Source organism: Pristiophorus japonicus, chromosome 14 (genome assembly GCF_044704955.1).
Source record: "Pristiophorus japonicus isolate sPriJap1 chromosome 14, sPriJap1.hap1, whole genome shotgun sequence".
NCBI classification, from domain to species: Eukaryota; Metazoa; Chordata; class Chondrichthyes; family Pristiophoridae; genus Pristiophorus; species Pristiophorus japonicus.
In genome coordinates, this window is record NC_091990.1 from 119,574,353 (window position 1) to 119,599,536 (window position 25,184).

Consider the following 25,184-nt stretch of genomic DNA (forward strand, 5'->3'; position numbering starts at 1 on the left):
CGTTGTGAAGGAATACAGGAACACGTACCTTTGCAACGCGTCTGGCATTCATGTAATCTCTGCTACGATCTTCAATCATTTTCTTAGCCAGGTGGATATTAATGCTCTGTGGAGGAACAGATCACAACTCTTTTTTTCATCATTGAAACTTCTGTATCTAAAATTGCACCTCAGTGGCACACTATACATTTACTGAGCAAATTTCCAAGTTAAATGACTAGTTCTGCTAAAGCTGCTACTTTCATAACAAACCATTAATATAGAGGCTGTCCGGTTCTTTATTCAAATAACTCCTTTATTAAAACAAACTTCATCAATGAAATGCGCTCTGTGTTTTGCTCTCCCCATTTTGAAACACCATGCACTGCTAGTATCAGTTACACTCTTTACATCAATCCTATGACAGGAGCAAATCGTTTCACAAGTTGCTTCAGAAACTGGTTTGTTGCGAAAATCTATGTAGTGTTAACACTTAGCAATGGAGGTTCACTTAAAACAGTTGTCAGATGGAATATGCAACTTTACTTTATGGGGCTGGTGTGGCACATTCATAGAGAAACAGGCTACATAATAAGACACCACAACCATGGTTGATAATGAGAGTAGCAGCTCTTGGGTAACTGAACAACTTACATTGATACAGCACCTTTAACGTCATAAAACCCCTGTCTGGAGTAAAAATAAAATGGGGAAGGTGGCTCAACCGTGGCTAACAAGGGAAATTAGGGATACTGTTAAATCCAAGGAAGAGGCATATAAATTGGCCAGAAAAAGCAGCAAACTTGAGGACTGGGAGAAATTTAGAATTCAGCAGAGGAGGACAAAGGGTTTAATTAAGAGGGGGAAAATAGAGTATGAGAGGGAGCTTGCTGGGAACATAAAAACTGACTGCAAAAGCTTCTATAGATATGTGAAGAGAAAAAGATTAGTGAAGACAAATGTAGGTCCCTTGCAGTCAGAATCAGGTGAATTTATAATGGGGAACAAAGAAATGGCAGACCAATTGAACAAATACTTTGGTTATGTCTTCACGAAGGAAGACACAAATAACTTTCCGGAAATACTAGGGGACCGAGGGTCTAGCGAGGAGGAGGAACTAACGGAAATCCTTATTAGTCAGGAAATTGTGTTAGGGAAATTGATGGGATTGAAGGCCAATAAATCCCCAGGGCCTGATAGTCTGCATCCCAGAGTACTTAAGGAAGTGGCCCCAGAAATAGTGGATGCATTGGTGATCATTTTCCAACAGTCTATCGACTCTGGATCAGTTTTTATGGACTGGAGGATAGCTAATGTAATACCACTTTTTAAAAATGGAGGGAGAGAGAAAACGGGGAATTATAAACCGGTTAGCCTGACATCAGTAGTGGGGAAAATGTTGGAATCAATTATTAAAGATGAAATAGCAGCGCATTTGGAAAGCAGTGACAGGATCGGTCCAAGTCAGCATGGATTTATGAAAGGGAAATCATGCTTGACAAATCTTCTGGAATTTTTTGAGGATGTAACTAGTAGGGCCCAAGTTTCCACACGATAAAAAACGGGCGCCCCTCCAAGCTGGGCGCCCGTTTTTCGCGCCTAAAACGGCGCCGGAAAAAAAACTCGCGATTCTGGAGAGCCCTGCAGCTCCTTGTCTGTTTGGCGCGGCGCCCAGGGGGGTGGAGCCTACACTCGCACCGATTTTGTAAGTGGGAGGGGGCGGGTACTATTTAAATTAGTTTTTTTCCTGCCGGCAACCCTGCGCGTGCGCATTGGAGCGTTCGCGCACGCGCAGTGTGAAGAAAACATTGGCACTCGGCCATTTTTGTAGTTCTTTGTAGCTGTTTAATTTTTGAAAATTTTTTAATAAAAGCACATTGCCATCAGCACATCAGCACTGAGGCTTTCTGCAGCCTTCTCACTGTCTCCTTTCCGCCCGCCGTCTGGAACATCTTCCCCCCCCCCCCCGCGCTGCATTCGCGCGGGCGGGCGGTCGGTCCCGGACTCCCTCCCTCCCGCCCGCCGTTGGGAACGGCTTCCTCCTCCCCCCCTGCCGTCGGGAACGAACGAACGAACTTGTGAGGCTGGCTGAAGACTTTCACACAGGTAGGAAGATGGTTTATTTAATCTTTTCTTTGCTTATAAATGTTTATTCAGGTTGGATTTATTTGTATAATATTTGTATAAGTATAAATAAGGATTTATTGTAGAATTTAATAACTTCCCTTCCCCCCCCCCTCGTTCTGGACGCCTAATTTGTAACCTGCGCCTGATTTTTTAATGTGTAGAACAGGTTTTTTCAGTTCTACAAAAATCTTCACTTGCTCCATTCTAAGTTAGTTTGGAGTACGTTTTCACTGTGGAAACTTTGAAATCAGGCGTCAGTGGCCGGACACGCTCCCTTTTGAAGAAAAAATTCTGTTCCAAAGTAGAATTGTTCTACCTGACTAGAACTGCAGAAAAAACAATGTGGAGAATTGCGATTTCTAAGATAGTCCGTTCTCCACCAGTTGCTCCTAAAAATCAGGCGCAAATCATGTGGAAACTTGGGCCCGTAGAGTGGACAAGGGAGAACCAGTGGATGTGGTGTATTTGGACTTTCAAAAGGCTTTTGACAAGGTCCCACACAAGTGATTGGTGTGCAAAATTAAAGCACATGGTATTGGGGGGTATTGTATTGATGTGGATAGAGAACTGGCTGGCAGACAGGAAGGAGAGAGTCGGGATAAACGGGTCCTTTTCAGAATGGCAGGCAGTGACTAGTGCTGCAGGGCTCAGTGCTGGGACCCCAGCTATTTACAATATACATTAATGATTTATATGAAGGAATTGAGTGTAATATCTCCAAGTTTGCAGATGACACTAAGCTGGGTGGCGGTGTGAGCTGTGAGGAGGATGCTAAGAGACTGCAGGATGACTTGGACAGATTAGGTGAGTGGGCAAATGCATGGCAGATGCAATATAATGTGGATAAATGTGAGGTTATCCACTTTGGTGGCAAAAACACGAAGGCAGAATATTATCTGAATGGCGGCAGATTAGGAAAAGGGAAGGTGCAACGGGATCTGGGTGTCATGGTACATCAGTCATTGAAAGTTGGTATGCAGGTATAGCAGGCAGTGAAGGCAGCAAATGGCATGTTGGCCTTCATAGCTAGGGGATTTGAGTATAGGAGCAGGGAGGTCTTACTGCAGTTGTACAGGGCCTTGGTGAGGCCTCACCTGGAATATTGTATTCAGTTTTGGTTTCCTAATCTGAGGAAGTGCAACTTCTTGCTATTGAGGGAGTGCAGCGAAGGTTCGCCAAACTGATTCCTGGGATGGTGGGACTGACATATGAGAAGAGACTGGATCAACTGGGCCTGTATTCACTGGAGTTTAGAAGAATGAGAGGGGATCTCATAGAACATATAAAATTCTGATGGGACTGGACAGGTTAGATGCAGGAAGAATGTTCCTGATGTTGGGGAAGTCCAGAACCAGGGGTCACAGTCTAAGGATGAGGGGTAAGCCATTTAGGACCGAGATGAGGAGAAACTTCTTCACTCAGAGAGTTGTTAACCTGTGGAATTCTCTACCGAGAGAGTTGTTGATGCCAGTTCATTGGATATATTCAAGAGGGAGTTAGATATGGCCCTTACGGCTAAAGGGATCAAGGGGTACGGAGTGAAAGCAGGAAAGGGGTACTGAGGTGAATGATCAGCCATGATCTTATTGAATGGTGGTGCAGGCTCGAAGGGCCGAATGGCCTACTCCTGCACTTATTTTCTATGTTTCTATGTTAAAACGTCCCAAGGCGCTTCACAGGAACATTATCAAACAAAATTTGACACCGAGCCACATAAGGCAATATTAGGGCAGATGTCCAAAAGCTTGATCAAAGAGATAGGTTTTAAGGAGTGTCTTCAAGGAAGAAAGAAAGGTAGAGAGGCAGAGTGGTTTATGAAGGGAATTACAGAGCTTAGGGCCTTACAGCTGAAGGCACGGCCAGCAGTGGTGGAGCGATGAAAATCAGGGGTGCTCAAGAGGGCAGAGTGGAGGAGCGCAGAGATCTCGGAGGATTGTAGGGCTGCAAGAGGTTACAGTGAACAATTACTAGTAGTCTGTTTAAGGCACTCTAACAACATGATAACTGGTTGTAATGTGATACTAAAATCAAATCCATAGTGAAATTGGGAAAATGTATGCAAACTGCACAGAGATTGAAGTTATCCCTGCATCAGTTTTAACAAGTGAGTTGACATGTTCAGAGGAAATTCCTGTGTTTGCTGTTTTAAGTTGTTGACCCATTTAAAATAAGCGTAGGTTGTTCAAATAGTGACAGGAATGTCATCCAAATGTATTTACTCATTCTTGAATAACAGCACACAGAAAAATTTAAGTCTCAATGACTTATTCTTGCAATGCTGAGAAAAAAGTACAGAAATGTTTTGCAGTTGTTGACATAAGCATTGATTCCAAAGCCAGTTCTGGCACACTACAGTGTTAGGAGTCTCTTAGCTCTGTAGGTACAGCACTCGACTCCCGTACAGAGAGCTAAGTTTCCAACTGAAATCCAAATGCAACCATCGTCTACCGATGGGTTCCAACAGTTCTCAACTGGATGGCTAAACTGGAAAAGCTGGGGTTGTTCCCCTTGCAGCAGAGAAGGCCAAGAGATTTGGTAGCGATGTTTAAAATCATGAAGGGTTTAGAAAATTGTTTCCAATGGCTGAAAGGTCGATAACCAGAGGGCACAGATTTAAGGTGATCGACAAAAGATCTGGAAGCGACCGGAGGAAAAACATTTTTACACAACGAGTGGTTAGGATTTGGAATGCACTGCCTGATAGGGTGGTGGACAAAGTCAACAGTAGCTTTCAAAAGGAAATTGGATAAATACTTGAAGGAGAAAAAATTGCAGGGGTATGGGGAAAGAGTGGGACTAACTGGATTGCCCTTCGAAAGAGCTGGCGCAGGCTCGATGGGCCAAATGGCTTCCTTCTGTGCTGTACTATTCTATGATTCTATCGGGGAAAAATTCAGTATTGCCCCGTTTGGGGGCGGTAGCAGTCGGGAGGCGCGAGACTTAGCGCCAGATGCTGAAGTCGTGTCCCTCTCCAAATATTCGGGTTACCGACCCCGGAATAAGTACCGAACTGGGCCGTGCAGCGCTGCCGTGTCCAAGGGGCCCTTCACTCCCTCACAGGGAAAGGCTCACGCTGCCGATTCTGCACAAGATAAAGGGACCTACCACGACCACCAGGGGAGCAGGGAGTACTGCGTGATCAGCCCAGCACTCATGCAAAGTGTCAGGCTGAGCGATTGCGGCCAGGACCCCGCGAAAAAAAACCAGATCAGGAGCGGGAAAACGAAGGAACTTTAAAAAACATTTTTGACTTGGCCACCTCGCCTTTAATTTTTGCCCCGGTAGCGGCCGCTCGCCCGAAATGCGCCTCCTGCAGCTGCCGGTGTTTTCGCTCAGCGCTGCTGCAGGCGGCAAAAAACAATTTCGGGGCTGAGGAGCTAATGTCACAATCTCCAGGGTAAGGAGATCGGGGCGCAAAGCCGTAGCGCCGCCGAGAACCTCCCGCCCAATATGGCGGGTATTTGTTAACAGCGCCATGCCAGATCGCAAACTCATTTGCGCCCTGTTAGCACTGGCGCAAATGAAGTGAATTTATAGCCCACTTGAGTGCCCCTGTTCAGGTCAGGAAGAGGATGTAATTGGCTGGCAGACCTTACCCCTCGCCCTCTTCCCTACCATGCAGAGTACATCTCATGTTGGCTGAATGGAGCGCCATTTTTGCGGCTTGTAGAGAATTATGCAGAGTGTGCTGTCCTCCTTCTCTGATATTGGTGGAATGTGAAAGTGGAGAGACCAAGTACCGAAAAAAAATCTACCAAGTTTTGAGCCAGATCAGAATATAAATTACACTTGAGGAAATGCTGTACTCTTCCAGGAGTATAAGAGCATTATGTTTATCCGACATCAAGTACAATACAAACTACTGGAATTAATTAAGTTGGTCCAAGGAAAAAATAAACAATAATATTAACCATTGTTTTCTGCACTATAATTGCAAATGTCAGTCAGCTGAACTCAAAATTTAACTGTAGAGTAATATTTGGGTCCAAAGTTTTTACCTCTTCATATTTATTATAATCTCGCCATAACTGTTCAATATTGATCATAGGATTAACACAGCCTCGCTGATACACCCGACGAACTGCTGTTATCCTTTGGTTCTCTGCATAGGATCCCACGGCTTCCCTATCAAAGGGACAAGTAGATTGTAAGTACAGCAGAATTAGCACACGTTTTAGATTTTTTGCTCTAAAAAAAATAAAATAGCTAAACAAATAAACTGACAAAAAAAAATACGATACTTACACTCCTTTCAAAAAGTTAATGTAATCAACCCAAATCTGTAAAAGATTAATTATTAAAATTGTTGCAGTTCGAGTTCACAATGCATTTTTAAATAAAAGCTTTTTTTAAAAAAAATGCTTCACGAGAAAAATGAAAAGAATTACTTGATAAGACATAATCTCCATGCCGATTTTATCCAAAGCAAAATCGTATGCTTGGGCCATCTTCTCCCTGGAAAGCAAATAATGAAGATGTTACAGAACGACAGAGAGTGTCTCATCCTTTGATACTTTCATCTAAAATTGTCAAAAATAAACTGGGGTGACAGCAAAGTCACAGCATTTCATTAGTGTTTTTGAACTATTCATTCCTTACTTGTAACTTGGGAGTTTGCCTTTAGTTTCCCGTACATAGGCCAAATAACATTTCCATAGATCAATGTGCAAAACCTTCATCAGACATCGCTGAAACAACTGCAAATAATTGAAAGCAAAAAATGTCATTTCTGAATAATAAACTTAAAAAAAAATTCTTATTTCTTCCCATTCTTTGGGTCCTTCTGCACCATAAATCATTCCAGGGCCAAGAGGAAGTGTTGCCAGGTCTCCACCAGCAGGGTAAATTTGGCAAGGTTCCTGGCTAGGAGCCTGACTCCGCTGGAGAATGGACTGTAAAATAAGGAGCATAGGTCTGTGCACTTGATTCGTCGAATTATATAGGATATACAGCACAGAAACAGGCCATTCGACCCAACAAGTCCATGCAGTGTTTATGCTCCACTCGTCCTTCCTCATCTAACTCTATCCACATAGCCCTCTATTCCTTTCTCCCTCAGATGCTTATCTAGTCTCCCCTTAAATGCATCTATACTATTGGCTTCAATCACTCCCTGTGATCGCGAGTTTCACATTCTCACCACTCTCTGGGTAAAGAAGTTTCTTCTCAATTCCCTATTTGATTTCTTGGTGACTATCTTCTATTGATGGCCTCCAGTTTTGCTCTTCGTTACAAGTGGAAATTCTCTCTGTGTCTACTCTTATCAAAACCTTTCATAATTTTAAAGATCTCTATTAGGCCACCCCTCAGCATTCTCTTTTCAAGAGAAGAGACCTGATTCATGGTGCTTCTAAAATGCACCACTGAATGAACTGTTATTTGTTTCAACATGCTGCATTTAACCCGCCCTCCATCCCGGGAAATGCCTTGCGAGACTCTCGCTTGACACTTCGACCAGATGGCATGGGCTGAGACCAAGTACTGTGAATGAGAAATCTTTCATGGATTAACTTGCAACCAACTCCTTCCTTTCAATGATAGTCGGCTGATATGCTGCTCTGCCAAACCATCCTACGATAACAATTTCTCTTTAAAAAAAAAAAATAACCAAAACTATTCCTCTTTAACACGGCAAAATACCCTTTGGAAATTTGGAAAATGTGGACGTGTCAGGAGATGTAGAGATCGATATGCAAATGCCCTCATATATTACAAGAACCCACTGTTCCAAATGTTTAGAACTCGAGAACATTTATCTTGCATCAATACCAATGCTCAGCATTGTAGACAAGTTGCTAGTTTAGCCTCATGCTTTTGGCGGTGGTGGAGGGCTGCTGAGTTACTAACTGCACGTAATAACCAACCTAGCCTGTGACGAGTGGAGTCTGTGTAAAACATTAAAGGGCTGGTTCACACAACGTTTAAAAAATAAAATCAACATTCCAATACGTGGTGCTGTTCATCAAGACTTGTGAAAACTTTTAAAGTTATCAGGCTAATGAGTTAGGGTTCACTGTCAGCCTAGCCACAATAGAAGGTTCTCCCATCACCAGCGAGATACGTGATTAAAAATCAAACAGGTTTACCTTTTCAACTTTGTCGTAGTTTTTGGCTTTTATCTGCAGCAATAAAATAGAGAGTCAATCATTTAGTCTTATACAAGTACAGAGAAACCCAGTCATAAGCAAGCGGAGTAGACAGTTCCAGTGCTGCTATCGTTACAAAAACCTCATACAGGAAAACTTCTCTCAGTGAAATTCTGACATCGAAAAGAACATTATAAAGGATATACATCTGTGTGACTGATTCAGATTATCTTTAATTGACAGTGAAAGTGAGCCATTTATTGTCATTATTCATAAGAAAGGAAAGATTACTGATTTGTTTATTCCCCCAAATACTTTCAACAAATTATGAAAATTGTACAGTATAAAGAGAGAAAGAACAAGATAAAACGAAAGAAGAAATAGAAAGAGAGATTGAAGGACAGAAAGAGATAGAAAAATATAGAGAGACAGAAAAAGAAAGTAGAGATAGAAAGACTCGCAATATTGCTTCAGATTGAAATATAACAATTATTTATATTTAGAGGCACGCATACTGAAAAACAATTTTAATGTCTATACTATAATATATTTCATCAATTCACTTTCGCTACTAATATGTTCTAATAAACGTCATGAAGTTCGCACCAGATGAAAGTACACTTCCTACCCCATCCATTACATTGGATATATGACCCAGAAACAGGGCCATTCGGTCCAACCAGTCCATGCCAGCATTTACAGTTCCCAATGCAAACACGGCAGTGAGATCAGCTCGATTTTAACCAGATGACAAGCTGATCTTCAAGATTCCAACAGGGCACAAAATAAGAGAATTTTAGCTACAAATCCCAGTTTTCAAAGATAAAATGAGACTTCATATTTCTGCAGCTGCAGTTGGATAGAGTTCTGTATATAAATACTGCAAAATAAGGCAATTCTCACCTGCAGCAAGATCGCACACCTTGACCCATCAGTTTTATTGCACACTGCACATCGAGATTAGATCTCTCCCAACGTGAAGTGAGGGAACAAGCCACAATTCCTGTTGGCTCCTCCCATCTCATCCAAGCTCAAAAAAGCTGAGCATTTTTAATATTTCCAACAACTTTTGAAGGTTCCCATTTTTAAAATAAAAGTTAAGTCCGATTGACTTGACTAACTTAAATAAATCTGGAACAAAATGCTAGTATCAGTAATGGTGACCAGATTGCCATAAAAACCTATCTGGGTCACTAATGTCCTTCAGGGAGGGAAATCTGGCCTATATGTGACTCCAGACCCTCAGCAATGTGGTTGACTCTTAACTGCCCTGTCCCACTCAGTTGCATTCAAGAAGGTGATTCATCACCAACTTCTCAAGGGACAAGCAATAAATGCTGGCCTTGCCAGCAATGCTCACATCCCATGAATACATTTTTTTAAAACTTCCCTCTTTGGAAGCGATGAGAAGTGAAGGGGTATACAAACAGATAAAAGTTTAACATCATAAACATCAACAAAAAAGCTGCCCTGCAGCCAACAATGATATGGAATTTCAAGAAGGCGCAGGGTTCCCAGTTGCTGACTGGGCTTTTAACCAAAAGGCTTTTGTGCAGATTTAAACATATTCCTGGGGATGGTCAAAAATCTAAATATAACTTGTATTTATATAGCACTTTTAATGTCCCAGTAATATGAGATAAAACATTTGACACCGAGCTGCACAAGTAAAAAGGTTAGTAAAGACAAACGTAGGTCCCCTGCAGTCAGAATCAGGGGAAGTCATAACGGGGAACAAAGAAATGGCAGACCAATTGAACAAGTACTTTGGTTCGGTATTCACTAAGGAGGACACAAACAACCTTCCAGATATAAAAGGGGTCAGAGGGTCTAGTAAGGAGGAGGAACTGAGGGAAATCTTTATTAGTCGGGAAATTGTGTTGGGGTAATTGATGGGATTGAAGGCCGATAAATCCCCAGGGCCTGATGGACTGCATCCCAGAGTACTTAAGGAGGTGGCCTTGGAAATAGCGGATGCATTGACAGTCATTTTCCAACATTCCATTGACTCTGGATCAGTTCCTATCGAGTGGAGGGTAGCCAATGTAACCCCACTTTTTAAAAAAGGAGGGAGAGAGAAAACAGGGAATTATAGACCGGTCAGCCTGACCTCAGTAGTGAGTAAAATGATGGAATCAATTATTAAGGATGTCATAGCAGCGCATTTGGAAAATGGTGACATGATAGGTCCAAGTCAGCATGGATTTGTGAAAGGGAAATCATGCTTGACAAATCTTCTGGAATTTTTTGAGGATGTTTCCAGTAAAGTGGACAAAGGAGAACCAGTTGATGTGGTATATTTGGACTTTCAGAAGGCTTTCGACAAGGTCCCACACAAGAGATTAATGTGCAAAGTTAAAGCACATGGGATTGGGGGTAGTGTGCTGACGTGTTGTCAGACAGGAAGCAAAGAGTAGGAGTAAATGGGTACTTTTCAGAATGGCAGGCAGTGACTAGTGGGGTATCGCAAGGTTCTGTGCTGGGGCCCCAGCTGTTTACATTGTACATTAATGATTTAGACGAGGGGATTAAATGTAGTATCTCCAAATTTGCGGATGACACTAAGTTGGGTGGCAGTGTGAGCTGCGAGGAGGATGCTATGAGGCTGCAGAGTGACTTGGATAGGTTAGGTGAGTGGGCAAATGAATGGCAGATGAAGTATAATGTGGATAAATGTGAGGTTATCCACTTTGGTGGTAAAAACAGAGAGACAGACTATTATCTATTATGAATGGTGACAGATTAGGAAAAGGGAAGGTGCAACGAGACCTGGGTGTCATGGTACTTCAGTCATTGAAGGTTGGCATGCAGGTACAGCAGGCGGTTAAGAAAGCAAATGGCATGTTGGCCTTCATAGCGAGGGGATTTGAGTACAGGGGCAGGGAGGTGTTGCTACAGTTGTACAGGACCTTGGTGAGGCCACACCTGGAGTATTGTGTACAGTTTTGGTCTCCTAACTTGAGGAAGGACATTTTTGCTATTGAGGGAGTGCAGCGAAGATTCACCAGACTGATTTCCGGGATGGTGGGACTGACCTATCAAGAAAGACTGGATCAACTGGGCTTGTATTCACTGGAGTTCAGAAGAATGAGAGGGGACCTCATAGAAATGTTTAAAATTCTGACGGGTTTAGACAGGTTAGATGCAGGAAGAATGTTCCCAATGTTGGGGAAGTCCAGAACCAGTGGTCACAGTCTAAGGATAAGGGGTAAGCCATTTAGGACCGAGATGAGGAGAAACTTCTTCACCCAGAGAGTGGTGAACCTGTGGAATTCTCTACCACAGAAAGTAGTTGAGGCCAATTCACTAAATATATTCAAAAGGGAGTTAGATGAAGTCCTTACTACTCGGGGGATCAAGGGGTATGGCGAGAAAGCAGGAAGGGGGTACTGAAGTTTCATGTTCAGCCATGAACTCATTGATTGGTGGTGCAGGCTAGAAGGGCTGAATGGCCTGCTCCTGCACCTATTTTCTATGTTTCTAAATTAGCACAGGAGCTTGGTCAAAGAGGTATGTTCTAAGGAGCGCCTTGAAGGAGGATAGGGAGGTAGAGAGCCGGAGAGGTTTAGGCAGAGAGTTTGAGAGCTTGAGGCCCAGGCAACAGAAGGCACGACCACCAATGGTTGAGCAATTATAATCAGGGATGCTCAAGAGGGCAGAATTAGAGGAGCGCAGACATCTCGGGGGGGTTGTGGGGCTGGAGGAGATTACAGAGATAGGGAGGGGAGAATGAAACCTCAAACATCTCAAATGCATTTTGCCTACGGCATTACTAAAACAACAACTACTAGCCTTTTCAGTTTTCTAATAGCTAATTAATTATTTTTAGTCAATTTGTATCAGAAAAGGAGCATCATTCTGGACAACGCACAGCCCACTGCTTCCAGCTAGGACTCATGGGGCTCTAGGGCTGATTGGCAGTGAGAAAAGCCAAGTTTTAAGTTTGCTTTTATATAAGAAATAGGAGCAGGAGTAGGCCATTCGAGTCTACTCCGCTATTCAATAAGATCATGGCTGATCTTTGAGCTCAACTCCACCTTCACACATTATCCCATATCCCTTAGTATCCAAAAATCTATCAATCTTTGTCTTGAATATACTCAACAACTGAGCATCCAGACCCCTCTGGCGTAGAAAATTCCAAAGATTCACAACTCTCTGAGTGAAGAAATTTCTCCTCATCTCAGTCCTAAATGGCCGACTCCTTATTCTGAGACTGTGACCCCTAGTTCTAGACTCCAAAGCCACTGTGGTATCTGGCAGCCCTGACGAGACAAGACAAATAGACTCGGTGAAAGATTTGCACTACTTTGGCGAGCAAAGGAAAATTTAGACTTAACACTACTTCTGGATTTTAGAATTCATGGCAATGACAAATCTGTGTCCTTGGCTGAAGCTCACTAATTCTTCGAACCTACAACAACTTTTATGCAGATAGCTGGCCTAGTTATTTAGTGTCAGCTGTGGCTCAGTAGGTAGCACTCTCGCCTCCAGTCAGAAGGTTGTGGGTTTAAGTCCCACTCCAGACCCGAGCACAAAATCTAGGCTGACACTCCAGTGCTGAACTGTCGGAGCTGCCGTCTTTCAGATGGGACGTTAAACCGAGGCAACGTCTGCTCTCTCAGGTGGATGTAAAAGATTCCACGGCACTATTTCGAAGAAGAACAGGGGAGTTATCCTGGTGTCCTGGCCAATATTTATCCCTTAACCAACAGCACTAAATAACAGATCAGGTCATTGTCACATTCCTATTTGTGGAACCTTGCTGTGCGCAAATTGGCTGCCACATTTCCTACAATACAAAAGTACTTCATTGGCTGTAAAGCGTGTTGTGACGTCCAGTGGTCGTGAAAGACCGTATATGAATGAAAGTTTTTTATTTCATGCACAAATATATCTATTTTTATGTACGAGTTGATCTCCAATGGCATTGGACATGGGGAATGAATACCAAGTGTAGTCTTTAGGTGAGGTGGGGTTAGAGGGCTGACATAATTAGACCTGGGCATTCAGATGTAATTCATTTACCATTTTAAAGTGATACATTCGGTCCATTATATTATTCATAATTAAGCAGAGGCAGAATTGCTTGGAGCATAGAAGTTAATCTGCATTATCGGCTGAGGAGCTGGGAGACATAAACTTGGAGATGCTACACTGCCACCACAGGCAAGAGGGTGTAATTACACCATGACAAGTTTACATTGGCAGTTTCCATGATAAATATGGGCACAGGAATTTATAATAGAAGTGCACATAGCCTCAAATTTAAATATATATATGATCAGGTGTCACACTGTCACACATGCACAATTCTGTCATACTTTAAAAAACCACAAAGGACCGCAGAAAGCCAATGATTTGCCGACCAACAGAAAATGCTTTCGACAGCAGCCACACAAAGAAAAATGAAGAAAATGTCAGTACAATCTCTAACTGACCCGAGGATTTTCCCCAAGTACAATTAGCTTCTAATTTATCCAGGATGTACAGGAATTACACTTTGTGGCCTTAAGGGATACACTCATCATCATAGGCAGTCCCTCGAACGACGATGACTTGCTTCCACAAGCTAACAGATATTTCAATGAAGGACCCGATGTTCCAGTCCTGAACTCCAATTGAAGAGTGGAAGATGCCTGTGCATGGATTTTTTTAACGTGCGGTGACCATTGAACATTAGCCACCACACGGGCTTGACAGAGCTAGGCCTTTATCCAGTGGCAAGAGTTAACCAGGACGACTGGAGATCTGCTCTGCTTCACGGACCTAGTACACACATATCGCAGTGTGGGCAGGCCCGTGCTGCCCCTGGGCCCTCAGCTCTTCTAGGCCCTGTACCTTCATTCGCCGCACCTCCGCCACGAACTCTCGCTGCTCCTTCGCCACGATCACCCACCAAACCTCAGCTACAATCCCTCATCACTCCTCCGCCCCGATCACTTGTTGCAAGTCCGCCACGACCATCCTGCTCCTCCGCTGTACCAGGACCCCGCCGATGCTCCTGCCCACGCTCCAAATGGCAACCTGGGTCCTGATGACGTCACCCAGTCACCGACCTCAAAACCCTCGCAAATTTGTGTCGGCTCGCGCTGGAAGCTGTAGTGGCATGCTCCAGCTCTTATACTCCCGACCTGCGGTGGTGTTCTCTCGCAGGTCGGGGTGGCCCACAGCATTTAGTTCACTCTTAACCAATACTTATCCTTGATCATAAAACAACTCAAACCACAAGTTGTACAATTTACCTTGCAGTTTCACAAATAGCCTTGAACAAAATTTAAATAACCCATTGATTAAAGTGACCAAGGGAAAAAAATTGCAAACATGTGGATATTATTTTCTTTCAAATTTTGGGCAAGGGGAGGAGGCATAATACTGATTGAGAATTTATCTACTGTGCATCAACCAATTACATAATTCATCAATTACTTACATGCTAACACGCACATTAGCAGCAGAATATGATGTACATTATATAGTGTAATGCACCCGACTGGAAATCCTCTGATTAATCCTAACTAACGCCAAGGATACATTCTGACGGGTATTAAAAATGCAACTAATGCCTACGCACTGGCATTTAGACTGCAGACAGTGAGTTGCTATTAGTTCAGAATCACAACAATTTTAGACGGTGAGATTTACAATGTACAGAATTCAAACTCCATAAAGGGTTATATGTTAGTTGTAAAGCCTTCAGCCATCTTGGCCCTACTCTCTGGAACTCTCTACACAAACGCTTCCAATTAGCTACTTCTGTCCTTTTTAAAAGCCTCTCCAAATCTATCTTTGTTCACATCTTTGGTCATCTCTGATGTCCAATGGTGGTTCTTTTTTTGATGAAAATTAACTATGTATTTGGTTCCTCTGTGGGATTTTTAATATGTTAAAAATGTATTATAAGTGCCAGCTATTTATTGATAGAAGTCTTATATCTCACCCAAATGGATGTAAGTTATTGGAATCACAATTGAATTTGCAAAGTTTATCTGACATTAGGCAGACATATTAATTAGTCTGATGAGCTGGCAAAGGGTATGTAGCAAAGGATGGAATTGTTTGCTGTACAGGAGCTTTATTTTAGCAAGACAGTGATCACAAATCTATGCAATATAGTGAGCTTTCTGCACATAACTCATAGGCAGTGCCAATGTCTCTGCCTCAACAAATTAGGTAATCGTACAAGAAATGCCCATTGCCTTAAAATATTTTGCATTCATTAATCTTAAGGTTGATTCCCTTTTTTGTGAGAATAAGAATATATTTTCTTAGAATAAGGATTTTTCTCTCATACCCAGAATCATCTGTGACGTGACCAAGCAACATGCTCCAGGGATTCTGCTAATGCAGAAACCGGTCACCAGGAGGCCGAGGGATAATTTTCCTACCTTCCTCCCAGTGTACAAGCACTGGTCTCCACTAGACACTACCGGAGACTGGTATCTCAGTATGTGGGTAATCACAGGCATGAGTCTGGATCCCACTGCTACACCTTCAGTTCTTTTGGCCGTGCCAGTTAGATTGCATGAAGTGAAGAAAGCCTAAAGTAGCGATTTCATTTAATGACAATATGAAATATAAATGAGGGACAGCTTGTTAAATGCTCAGTTAAGATTCTGCTACTGTCCATGATTCTCTTTGTCACCCAATTGGGAACTAATGAGACTAGTTAGTTCAAAGGCCATTCCATCATACCAGTTCCTTTGGTTTGTGGAATGTGCTTCACCAGTAAGGTAACGCCAACGCATTGTCAAAGGGTGCATGCTCATTATTTTAATGACTGGAACATCGGAGGTACTATTATTTTGGGTACAATGACATTTGTGCCTAATTCTCTGATCTGCTTGTTGAGCAAACTAGGAGCATAACTGCAAAATGTACCCTTCTGTTCACTTTAGACTTTCCCTCAATCTTGGCTGTCTTGCGGATCTTTCTTTAAGTGATAAAATGTGTGGTGTGCTGAGTCAGACCCATGAAAAGGTTTGTGACTGAAGTCTGAGTTAGCTACTCACAGAACAAGCTTCCATAGTCCATTAACTCTAATACTATCTGAGCAGCTCCTCCAGTCCATTTATTCACTTACAGTTTTTTAACAACAAAGCTCCTGCTGAATGGAGCCTTGCGGCATTGAGTAAAAAACTCGTGGCACACAAGCCTATCTATGAAAGGTCACCAGTTCAGGTTCCCATATTTGTCAACACAAATCTATTACAACTGTGGTTCATTACGCTAGTCATTTAAGTCATGATTGGCCAAACTGCCTCTCTTGAATTTACCTTTATCAGATACATTACATGAAAGATGTGATTGCATTAGAGAAGATACAGAGAAGAATTACGAGGATGTTGCCAGGACTGGAGAATTTTAGCTATGAAGAAAGATTGTATAAGCTGGGGTTGTTTTCTGTGGGACAAAGGAGGCTGAGGGGAGACTTAATTGAGGTGTATAAAATTATGAGGGGCCGAGATAGAGTGGATAGGAAGGACCTATTTCCCTTAGCAGATAACCAGGGTGCATAGATTTAAAGTAATTGGTAGAAGGTTTAGAGGGGACTTGGAGAGAAATGTTTTCACCCAGAGGGTGGTGAGGGTCTGGAACTCACTGCCTGAAAGGGTGGTTGAGGTGGAAACGCTCATCAATTTAAAAAGTACTTGGATATGTATCTGAAATACTGTAAGCTACAGGGCTACGGACCAAGAGCTGGAAAGTGGCATTAGGTTAGAGAGCTCTTTTTTGGCTGGCAGTCATGATGGGCTGAATGGCCTCCTTCTGTGTTGTAAATTTCTCGGATTCTATGATGCACAATTGTACGCTCATATGTAGCTACCTGGCTATAGAGAGTCGATATTGCTGCTGTGTCTTTCCTATCATGGTGCATATTGATCCGAGTATCAGTGACTGCACTAAAGAATTACTGGAAAAGTCCTTCAAATAGATACTAACTATCCTGGCCAAGTAGGTAGACTGGCAACCTGGCTCGGGTTTATTCCAAAAAGGTGCTGGGAAACCTGGAATCTTTTGATGCAGTGAACCTTGCAACAAGTGAATCAAGACTCTGAAATGAACACGTGAGTAGCATCCCCAACCCATCTTGCATCCCATGAGTACTGCACGCTCCCTCCCCTGCAGGTAACCACAGAATTAAGCTTTCTTTCCACTTTTGCCCTCAAGGTGTATAACAGCCGAAGGAAGCCATGTTGTCCAACCCGTCAACCTTACTGCCAAGTAATTGTCCAACACACCAATCCTGCTACCAAGAAAGGGTGTTGCAGTGAAAATCATGTGTACACCTAACCGTCCCCATCAGTTAAAGCCTATGGCCTCAGTGAAGCACTTTACATTCTTGTGAAGCAGTCATTGGTGAACCGGCACTCAGAATAGCGGGGTGTTTTGTACTCAATGAGCATTGGTGAGATTTATGAGAACTGAGGCAGCAATCTCCATCCATCTCGCATGGATGCTTGGGCTGGAAGCCAACGTCTGGCCGGCAGCTATGAAAGCATTGCTCTGCACTCGGATAGGATCCTTGCTGGTACTAAGTCTTCTGCTGATGTTTGGACAATAAGCAACTGCCTCGTGAGAATGAGAGCAAGAAGTGAATAATGGCGATATTTCTTTCTCTATGGTTGTCCCCTGCCCCTCCCCCCAAGATTCTACAGCAACTTATTTCGTTGTCTTTTCGTGACAGAAATTCTTTATCAAGTCAAATAATTTTAGTGACACAGGTCATTACAATGTGGGACTGGAAGAGCTTTCCTGCAGTTTAAACATTTTATTTTAAAAGGACTTGATTAGTAATGTATCAGCTATTGTCACCAATTCTCAACGGAGTAAGTTTCCAATGTCAGCCATGTCCCTTTGGGAGAAGCATATGGAAACTTGAGAGAATTGTATTAATGTTGGGACATAATTAAAGATTTATAAAGAAAGAAAAGACTTGCATTTATATAGCACCTTTCACGGCCACCGGACGTCCCAAAGCGCTTTACATAGAAAATAGGTGCAGGAGTAGGCCATTCGGCCCTTCGAGCCTGCACCACCATTCAATAAGATCATGGCTGATCACCTCAGTACCTCTTTCCTGCTTTCTCTTCATACCCCTTGATCCCTTTAGCCGTAAGGGTCATATCTAACTTCCTCTTGAATATATCCAATGAACTGGCATCAACAAGTCTCTGCGGTAGGGAATTCCACAGGTTAACAACTCTCTGAATGAAGAAGTTTCTCCTCATCTCAGTCCTAAATGGCTTACCCCTTATATCCTTAAGACTGTGTCCCTGGTTCTGGACTTTCCCAACATCAGGAACATTCTTCCTGCATCTAACTTGTCCACTCCCGTCAGAATTTTATGTTTCTACGAGATCCCCTCTCATCCTTCTAAACTCCAGTAAATAAAGGCCCTGTCGATCCAGTCTCTCCTCATGTCAGTCCAGCCATCCCGGGAATCAGTTTGGTAAACCTTCGCTGCACTCCCTCAATAGCAAGAACGTCCTTCCTCAGATTAGGAGACCAAAACTGAACACAATATTCCAGGTGAGGCCTCACCAAGGCCCTGTACAACTGCAGTAAGACCTCCCTGCTCCTATACTCAAAATCCCTAGCTATGAAGGCCAACATACTATTTGCCGCCTTCACCGCCTGCTGTACCTGCATGCCAACTTTCAATGACTGATGTACAATGACACCCAGGTCTCATTGCAACTCCCCTTTTCCTAATATGCCGCCATTTAGATAATATTCTGCCTTCGTGTTTTTGCCCCCAAAGTGGATAACCTCACATTTATCCACATTATACTGCATCTGCCATGCATTTGCCCACTCACCTAACCTGTCCAAGTCACCCTGCAGCCTCTTAGCGTCCTCCTCACAGCTCACACTGCCACCCAGTTTAGTGTCATCTGCAAACTTGGAGATATTACACTCAATTCCTTCATTCAAATCATTAATGTATATTGTAAATAGCTGGGGTCCCAGCACTGAGCCCTGCGGCACCCCACTAGTCACTGCCTGCCATTCTGAAAAGGACCCGTTTATCCCGACTCTCTGCTTCCTGTCTGCCAACCAGTTCTCTATCCACGTCAGTGCATTACGTTCAGTACCATGTGCTTTAATTTTGCACACCAATCTCTTGTGTAGGACCTTGTGAAAAGCCTTTTGAAAGTCCAATACACCACATCCACTGGTTCTCCCTTGTCCACTCTACTAGTTACATCCTCAAAAGATTCCAGAAGATTTGTCAAGCATAATTTCTCTTTCATAAATCCATGTTGACTTGGACCGATCCTGTCACTGCTTTCCAAATCATTTACAGCCAAGTGTCAAAGGTTTACTAAAAAAGCCCAAAGTAATTTCTTGCTTATGTCAGCTGTGGCTCGGTGGGTAGCACACTCGCTTGAGTCAGAAGGTTGTGGGTTCAAGTCCCACTTCAGGAACTTGAGCACATAAATCCTGGCTGACACTCCAGTGCAGTGCTGAAGGAGTGCTGCACTGTTGGAGGTAGCGTCTTTCGGATGAGACATTAAACCGAGGCCCCGTCTGCCCTCTCAGGATCCCATGGCACTTTTTGGAAGAAGGTTATCCCCGGTGTCTTGGCTAATATTTATCCCTCAATCAACAAATAAACAGGTTATCTGGTCATTATCACATTGATGTTTGTGAGAGCTTGCTGTGCGCAAGTTGGCTGCCGCGTTTCCCACATTACAACAGTGACTGCACTCCAAAAGTACTTAATTGGCTGTAAAGTACTTTGAGACGTCCAGTGCTCGTGCAACACGTTGTATAAATGATATTAATATTTAGCTTCTGGCCAAGAACTGGAACTATTGATTTACAAATATTTGCCACCTACAAAACCATCCCAACAGTTAGCCACTAACTGGCCTCAGAATGTATCAATTTAGATCACCTCCACATAGGAAGTAGCTGAGCAGTGACCTTAAAGGGCCAGGATAAACACAGTCCTATTTTAGCAGCTAAATATCACAACTAAAAATAACGTGCGGCATGGTAGGCTTGTTGCTAAAGTTGTGGCCCGTGGGATTGGAGGGGGTGGGGTGGGTGGGAGCAGGGGCTGTGTGGATACAAGATCAGCTGGGGACAGAGAACGGTGAGTAGTGGTGAATGGCTGTTTTTCACACTGGAGGGGTGAGGTGCAGTGGTGTCCCCAAGGGGTCGGCGTTAGAACCACTACTCTTTTTGATACGTGCTAATGATCTGGACTTGGGTATACAGGGCATGATTTCAGAATTTGAAGAACGAGGAGTATGGTAACGGACTTCAGGAGGACGGACAGGCTGGTCGGGTGGGTGGAAACTTGGGAGTTGCAGCAGAGAGGTGTGGGGTGATTCATTTTGGTGGAACCAAGAGGAGAGGAAATATGGACAAATGATGTGGTTTTGCGGGAACAGAGAAACCTGGGAATGTACGTACACAGGTCTTTGAAGGTGGCATGACAAGGCTGTTAGAAGTGCATGCGGGATCCTTGGCTTTATAAGTTGAGGCATGGAGTGCAGAAGCAATGAGGTTATGCTAAACCATTATGCAAAGCTGACTGGATCCCAGCTGGAGTGTTGTGGCAGGTTCTGGGCGCTGTGCTTTGGGAAGGATGTCAGGGCCTTTGGAGAGGGTGCAGAGGAGATTTGTTGGAATGGTACCAGGGATGAAAGACTTCAGTTACGTGGAGAGACTGGAGTTATTCTCCTTTGAGCGAGTTGAGGGAAGATTTGATTGGGGGGGGAGAGGGTTTAGTGGGGTAGATAGGGAGAAACTTCTTCCAGTGGTGGAGGGCACAGTAACCAGAGGACGCAGATTTAGGGTGGTTGGCGGAGGAACTAGAGGTGACACAAGGAGCGATTATTTTGGCGCGGCGAGTTGTTGTGATCTGGAATGCAATGCACTATCAAAAGGGAATTGGATAAATACGTGAAAGAGAAGGGAGGGAGCGGGTAGTTGTTTTGAGGAGCCAGCACAGGCACAATGGGCCAAATGGCCACCATCTTTCTGTGAATCTATAACTGTACTGCAGGTCCTAGACTGTCCCTAAGCAATGCCACAAGAAATCAGATATTATATGTATGTATGTATGTGTATTATATATTACACACACACACATATATACACAAACCTATACAGGTAAATATATATATATATATATATATATATGCATATACATATACAGATATACACATATATATACACACACACACACATATATACACACACATATATATACACACACGTATATATACACACACACATATATACACACACGTATATATACACACACACATACATATATATATAGATACACACATGTATATATATATATATAGATATACCATACACACACATATACACACACGTATATATATATATACACACACACACATATATATACACACATATATACACGCACGTATATATATATATACACACACATATATACACACGCACGTATATATACATGTAGACACACATATATACACGCACGTAGATATACATGTATATGTATACACACATATATACACAAACGTGTGTATATATATACACGCAAATATACACGCACACATAAACATACACACGTGTGTGTATATATATACACATACACATAAACATACACACGTGTATATATAAAAATACACAAACATACACACGTGTATATATAAAAGTACACATAAACATACACACGTGTATATATATATATATATATATACATACACACGTGTATATATATACATATACATACACACGTATATATATATATATATATATACATACACACGTATATATATATATATATATACATACACACGTGTGTATATATATATACACATACACACACACGTGTATATATATACATACACATACATACACACGTGTGTATATATAAACATACACATACATACACACGTGTGTATATATATGTACATACACAAGTGTATATATACATACATACACACCCACACGTACACACTTGTATATATACATACACACACGTATATATATACACACATACACGTGTATATATATATATATATATATATACATACACGCACACACACGTGTGTGTATATATATACATACACGTACACACACGTGTATATATATATACATACACATACACGCGTGTATATATACATACACATATACATACACACGTGTATATATACATACACATACACACGTGTGTGTATATACATACACATATACATACACACGTGTATATATATAGATACACATATACATACACGCGTGTATATATATACAAACACATATACATATGCACGTATATATATATATATACATACACACACACGTATATATACATACACACATACATACACACGTATATACATACACATATACATACATATACATACATATACATATACATACACACACATATATATATATACACATCCGTATATATATATACATCCGTATATATATATATATCCACATCTGTATATATATATATCCACATCCGTATATATATATATATCCACATCCGTATATATATATATATCCACATCCGTATATATATATATATATACATATACACATCCTTTATATATATATATACAAATCCGTATCTATATATATATACATCCGTATCTATCTATATATATACACATCCGTATATATACATCCGTATATATAGACCGTATATATATACATCCGCATATATATACACACCGTATATTATATATACATCCGTGTATATATACATCGTATATATACACATCCGTATATATATACACCGCATATATATACATCCGTATATATATACACATCCATATATATATACATCTATGTGCATATATATATATACATCCGTTTTATATAAATATATACATCCGTATCTATATAATACCGTATATATATATATACATCCGCATATACATCCGTATATATATATATACACATCCGTCTATATATATATATACATCCGTCTATAATATATATACACATCCGTATATATATATATATATATATATCCGTATCCGTATATATATATATATATATATCCACATCCGTATATATATGTATATATATATCCACACCCGTATATATATATATATACATATACACATCCGTTATATATATATATATATCCACACCCGTATATATATATATATATATACATATACACATCCGTTATATATATATATACACACACATCCGTATCTATATATATATATACATCCGTATATACACACACCATATATATATACATCCGTATATATATACCGTATATGTATATACATCCGTATATATATACATCCATATATCGCATATATATATACCGTATATATATACATCCGCATATATATACATCCGCGTGTATATATACCGTATATATACACATCCGTGTATATATATATATATAGACACACATCCGTATATATATATATATATACACACATCCGTATATATATATATACACATCCATATATATACATCCGTATATATATATATACATCCGTATATATATATATATACATCCATATATATACACATCCGTATATACACACATCCGTATATACACATCCGTATATATATATATACATATACACATCCGTATATATATATACACATACACCCATCCGTATATTTTTATATATATACATCCGTATATATACACATACATCCGTAAATATATACACATCCGTATATATATATATACATCCGTATATATACATACATCCGTATATATATATATATATATATACATACATCCGTGTGTATATATATATTCACATCCGTGTATATATATATATATATACACAGCCGTATATATATATACACATCCGTAAATACACATCCGTATATACACATCCGTATATATATATATATATATATATACACATCCGTGTATATATATATATACACATCCGTATATATATATATACATACACACATCCGTATATATATATATATATATATACACATCCGTAATATACATCCGTATATATATATATATATATATACACATCCGTATATATACATACACATCCGTATATATATATATATATATATATCCGTATCCGTATATATATATATATCCACTTCCGTATATATATACATATACACATCCGTATATATATACATATACACATCCGTATATATATATATACATATATACATCCGTATATATATATATATACATATATACATCCGTTTTATATATATATATATATACATCCGTATCTATCTATATATATATATACATCCGTATATATATACATCCGTATATCGCATATATATATACCGTATATATATACATCCGCATATATATACATCCGCGTGTATATATACCGTATATATATACATCCGTGTGTATATATATATATACACACACATCCGTATATATATATATACACACATCCGTATATATATATATATACACACATCCGTATATATATATATATATATATACACACATCCGTATATATATATATAAATATACACACATCCGTATATATATATATATATATACACATCCATATACACATCCGTATATATATATATATATACACATCCGTATATATATATATACATACATCCGTATATATATATATATATACATACATCCGTATATATATATATACACATCCGTCCATATATATATACACATCCGTGTGTGTATATATTCACATCCGTGTATATATATATATATATTTATACATCCGTATATATATATATATACACATCCGTATATATATATATACACATCCGTATATATATATATATATATATATATACACATCCGTATATATATATATATATATATACATCTGTATATATGTATATATGCACGTCCGTATATATGTATATATGCACATCCGTATATATATATATACACACACATCCGTATATATATATATATACACACACATCCGTATATATATATATATATACACCATACATACGTATATATACTAACACACACACATTCCGTATATACTATATATATATATATACACATCCGCT

The 25,184-nt window shown here is 40.5% G+C and overlaps 1 protein-coding gene across 1 annotated transcript in view; it reads right to left on the reverse strand.

Moving 5' to 3' along the window:
* Positions 1 to 25,184, reverse strand: part of cstf3 (cleavage stimulation factor, 3' pre-RNA, subunit 3) — a 128,199-nt gene that overhangs the window by 29,602 nt on the left and 73,413 nt on the right. The window contains exons 4-9 of the mRNA XM_070899557.1: positions 8,193 to 8,225; positions 6,706 to 6,803; positions 6,495 to 6,561; positions 6,352 to 6,386; positions 6,105 to 6,231; positions 29 to 106 (exon numbers count right to left, since the gene is read on the reverse strand). Coding sequence (XP_070755658.1) covers positions 29 to 106; positions 6,105 to 6,231; positions 6,352 to 6,386; positions 6,495 to 6,561; positions 6,706 to 6,803; positions 8,193 to 8,225 — 438 coding nt within the window. The remainder of the gene's footprint in view (positions 1 to 28; positions 107 to 6,104; positions 6,232 to 6,351; positions 6,387 to 6,494; positions 6,562 to 6,705; positions 6,804 to 8,192; positions 8,226 to 25,184) is intronic.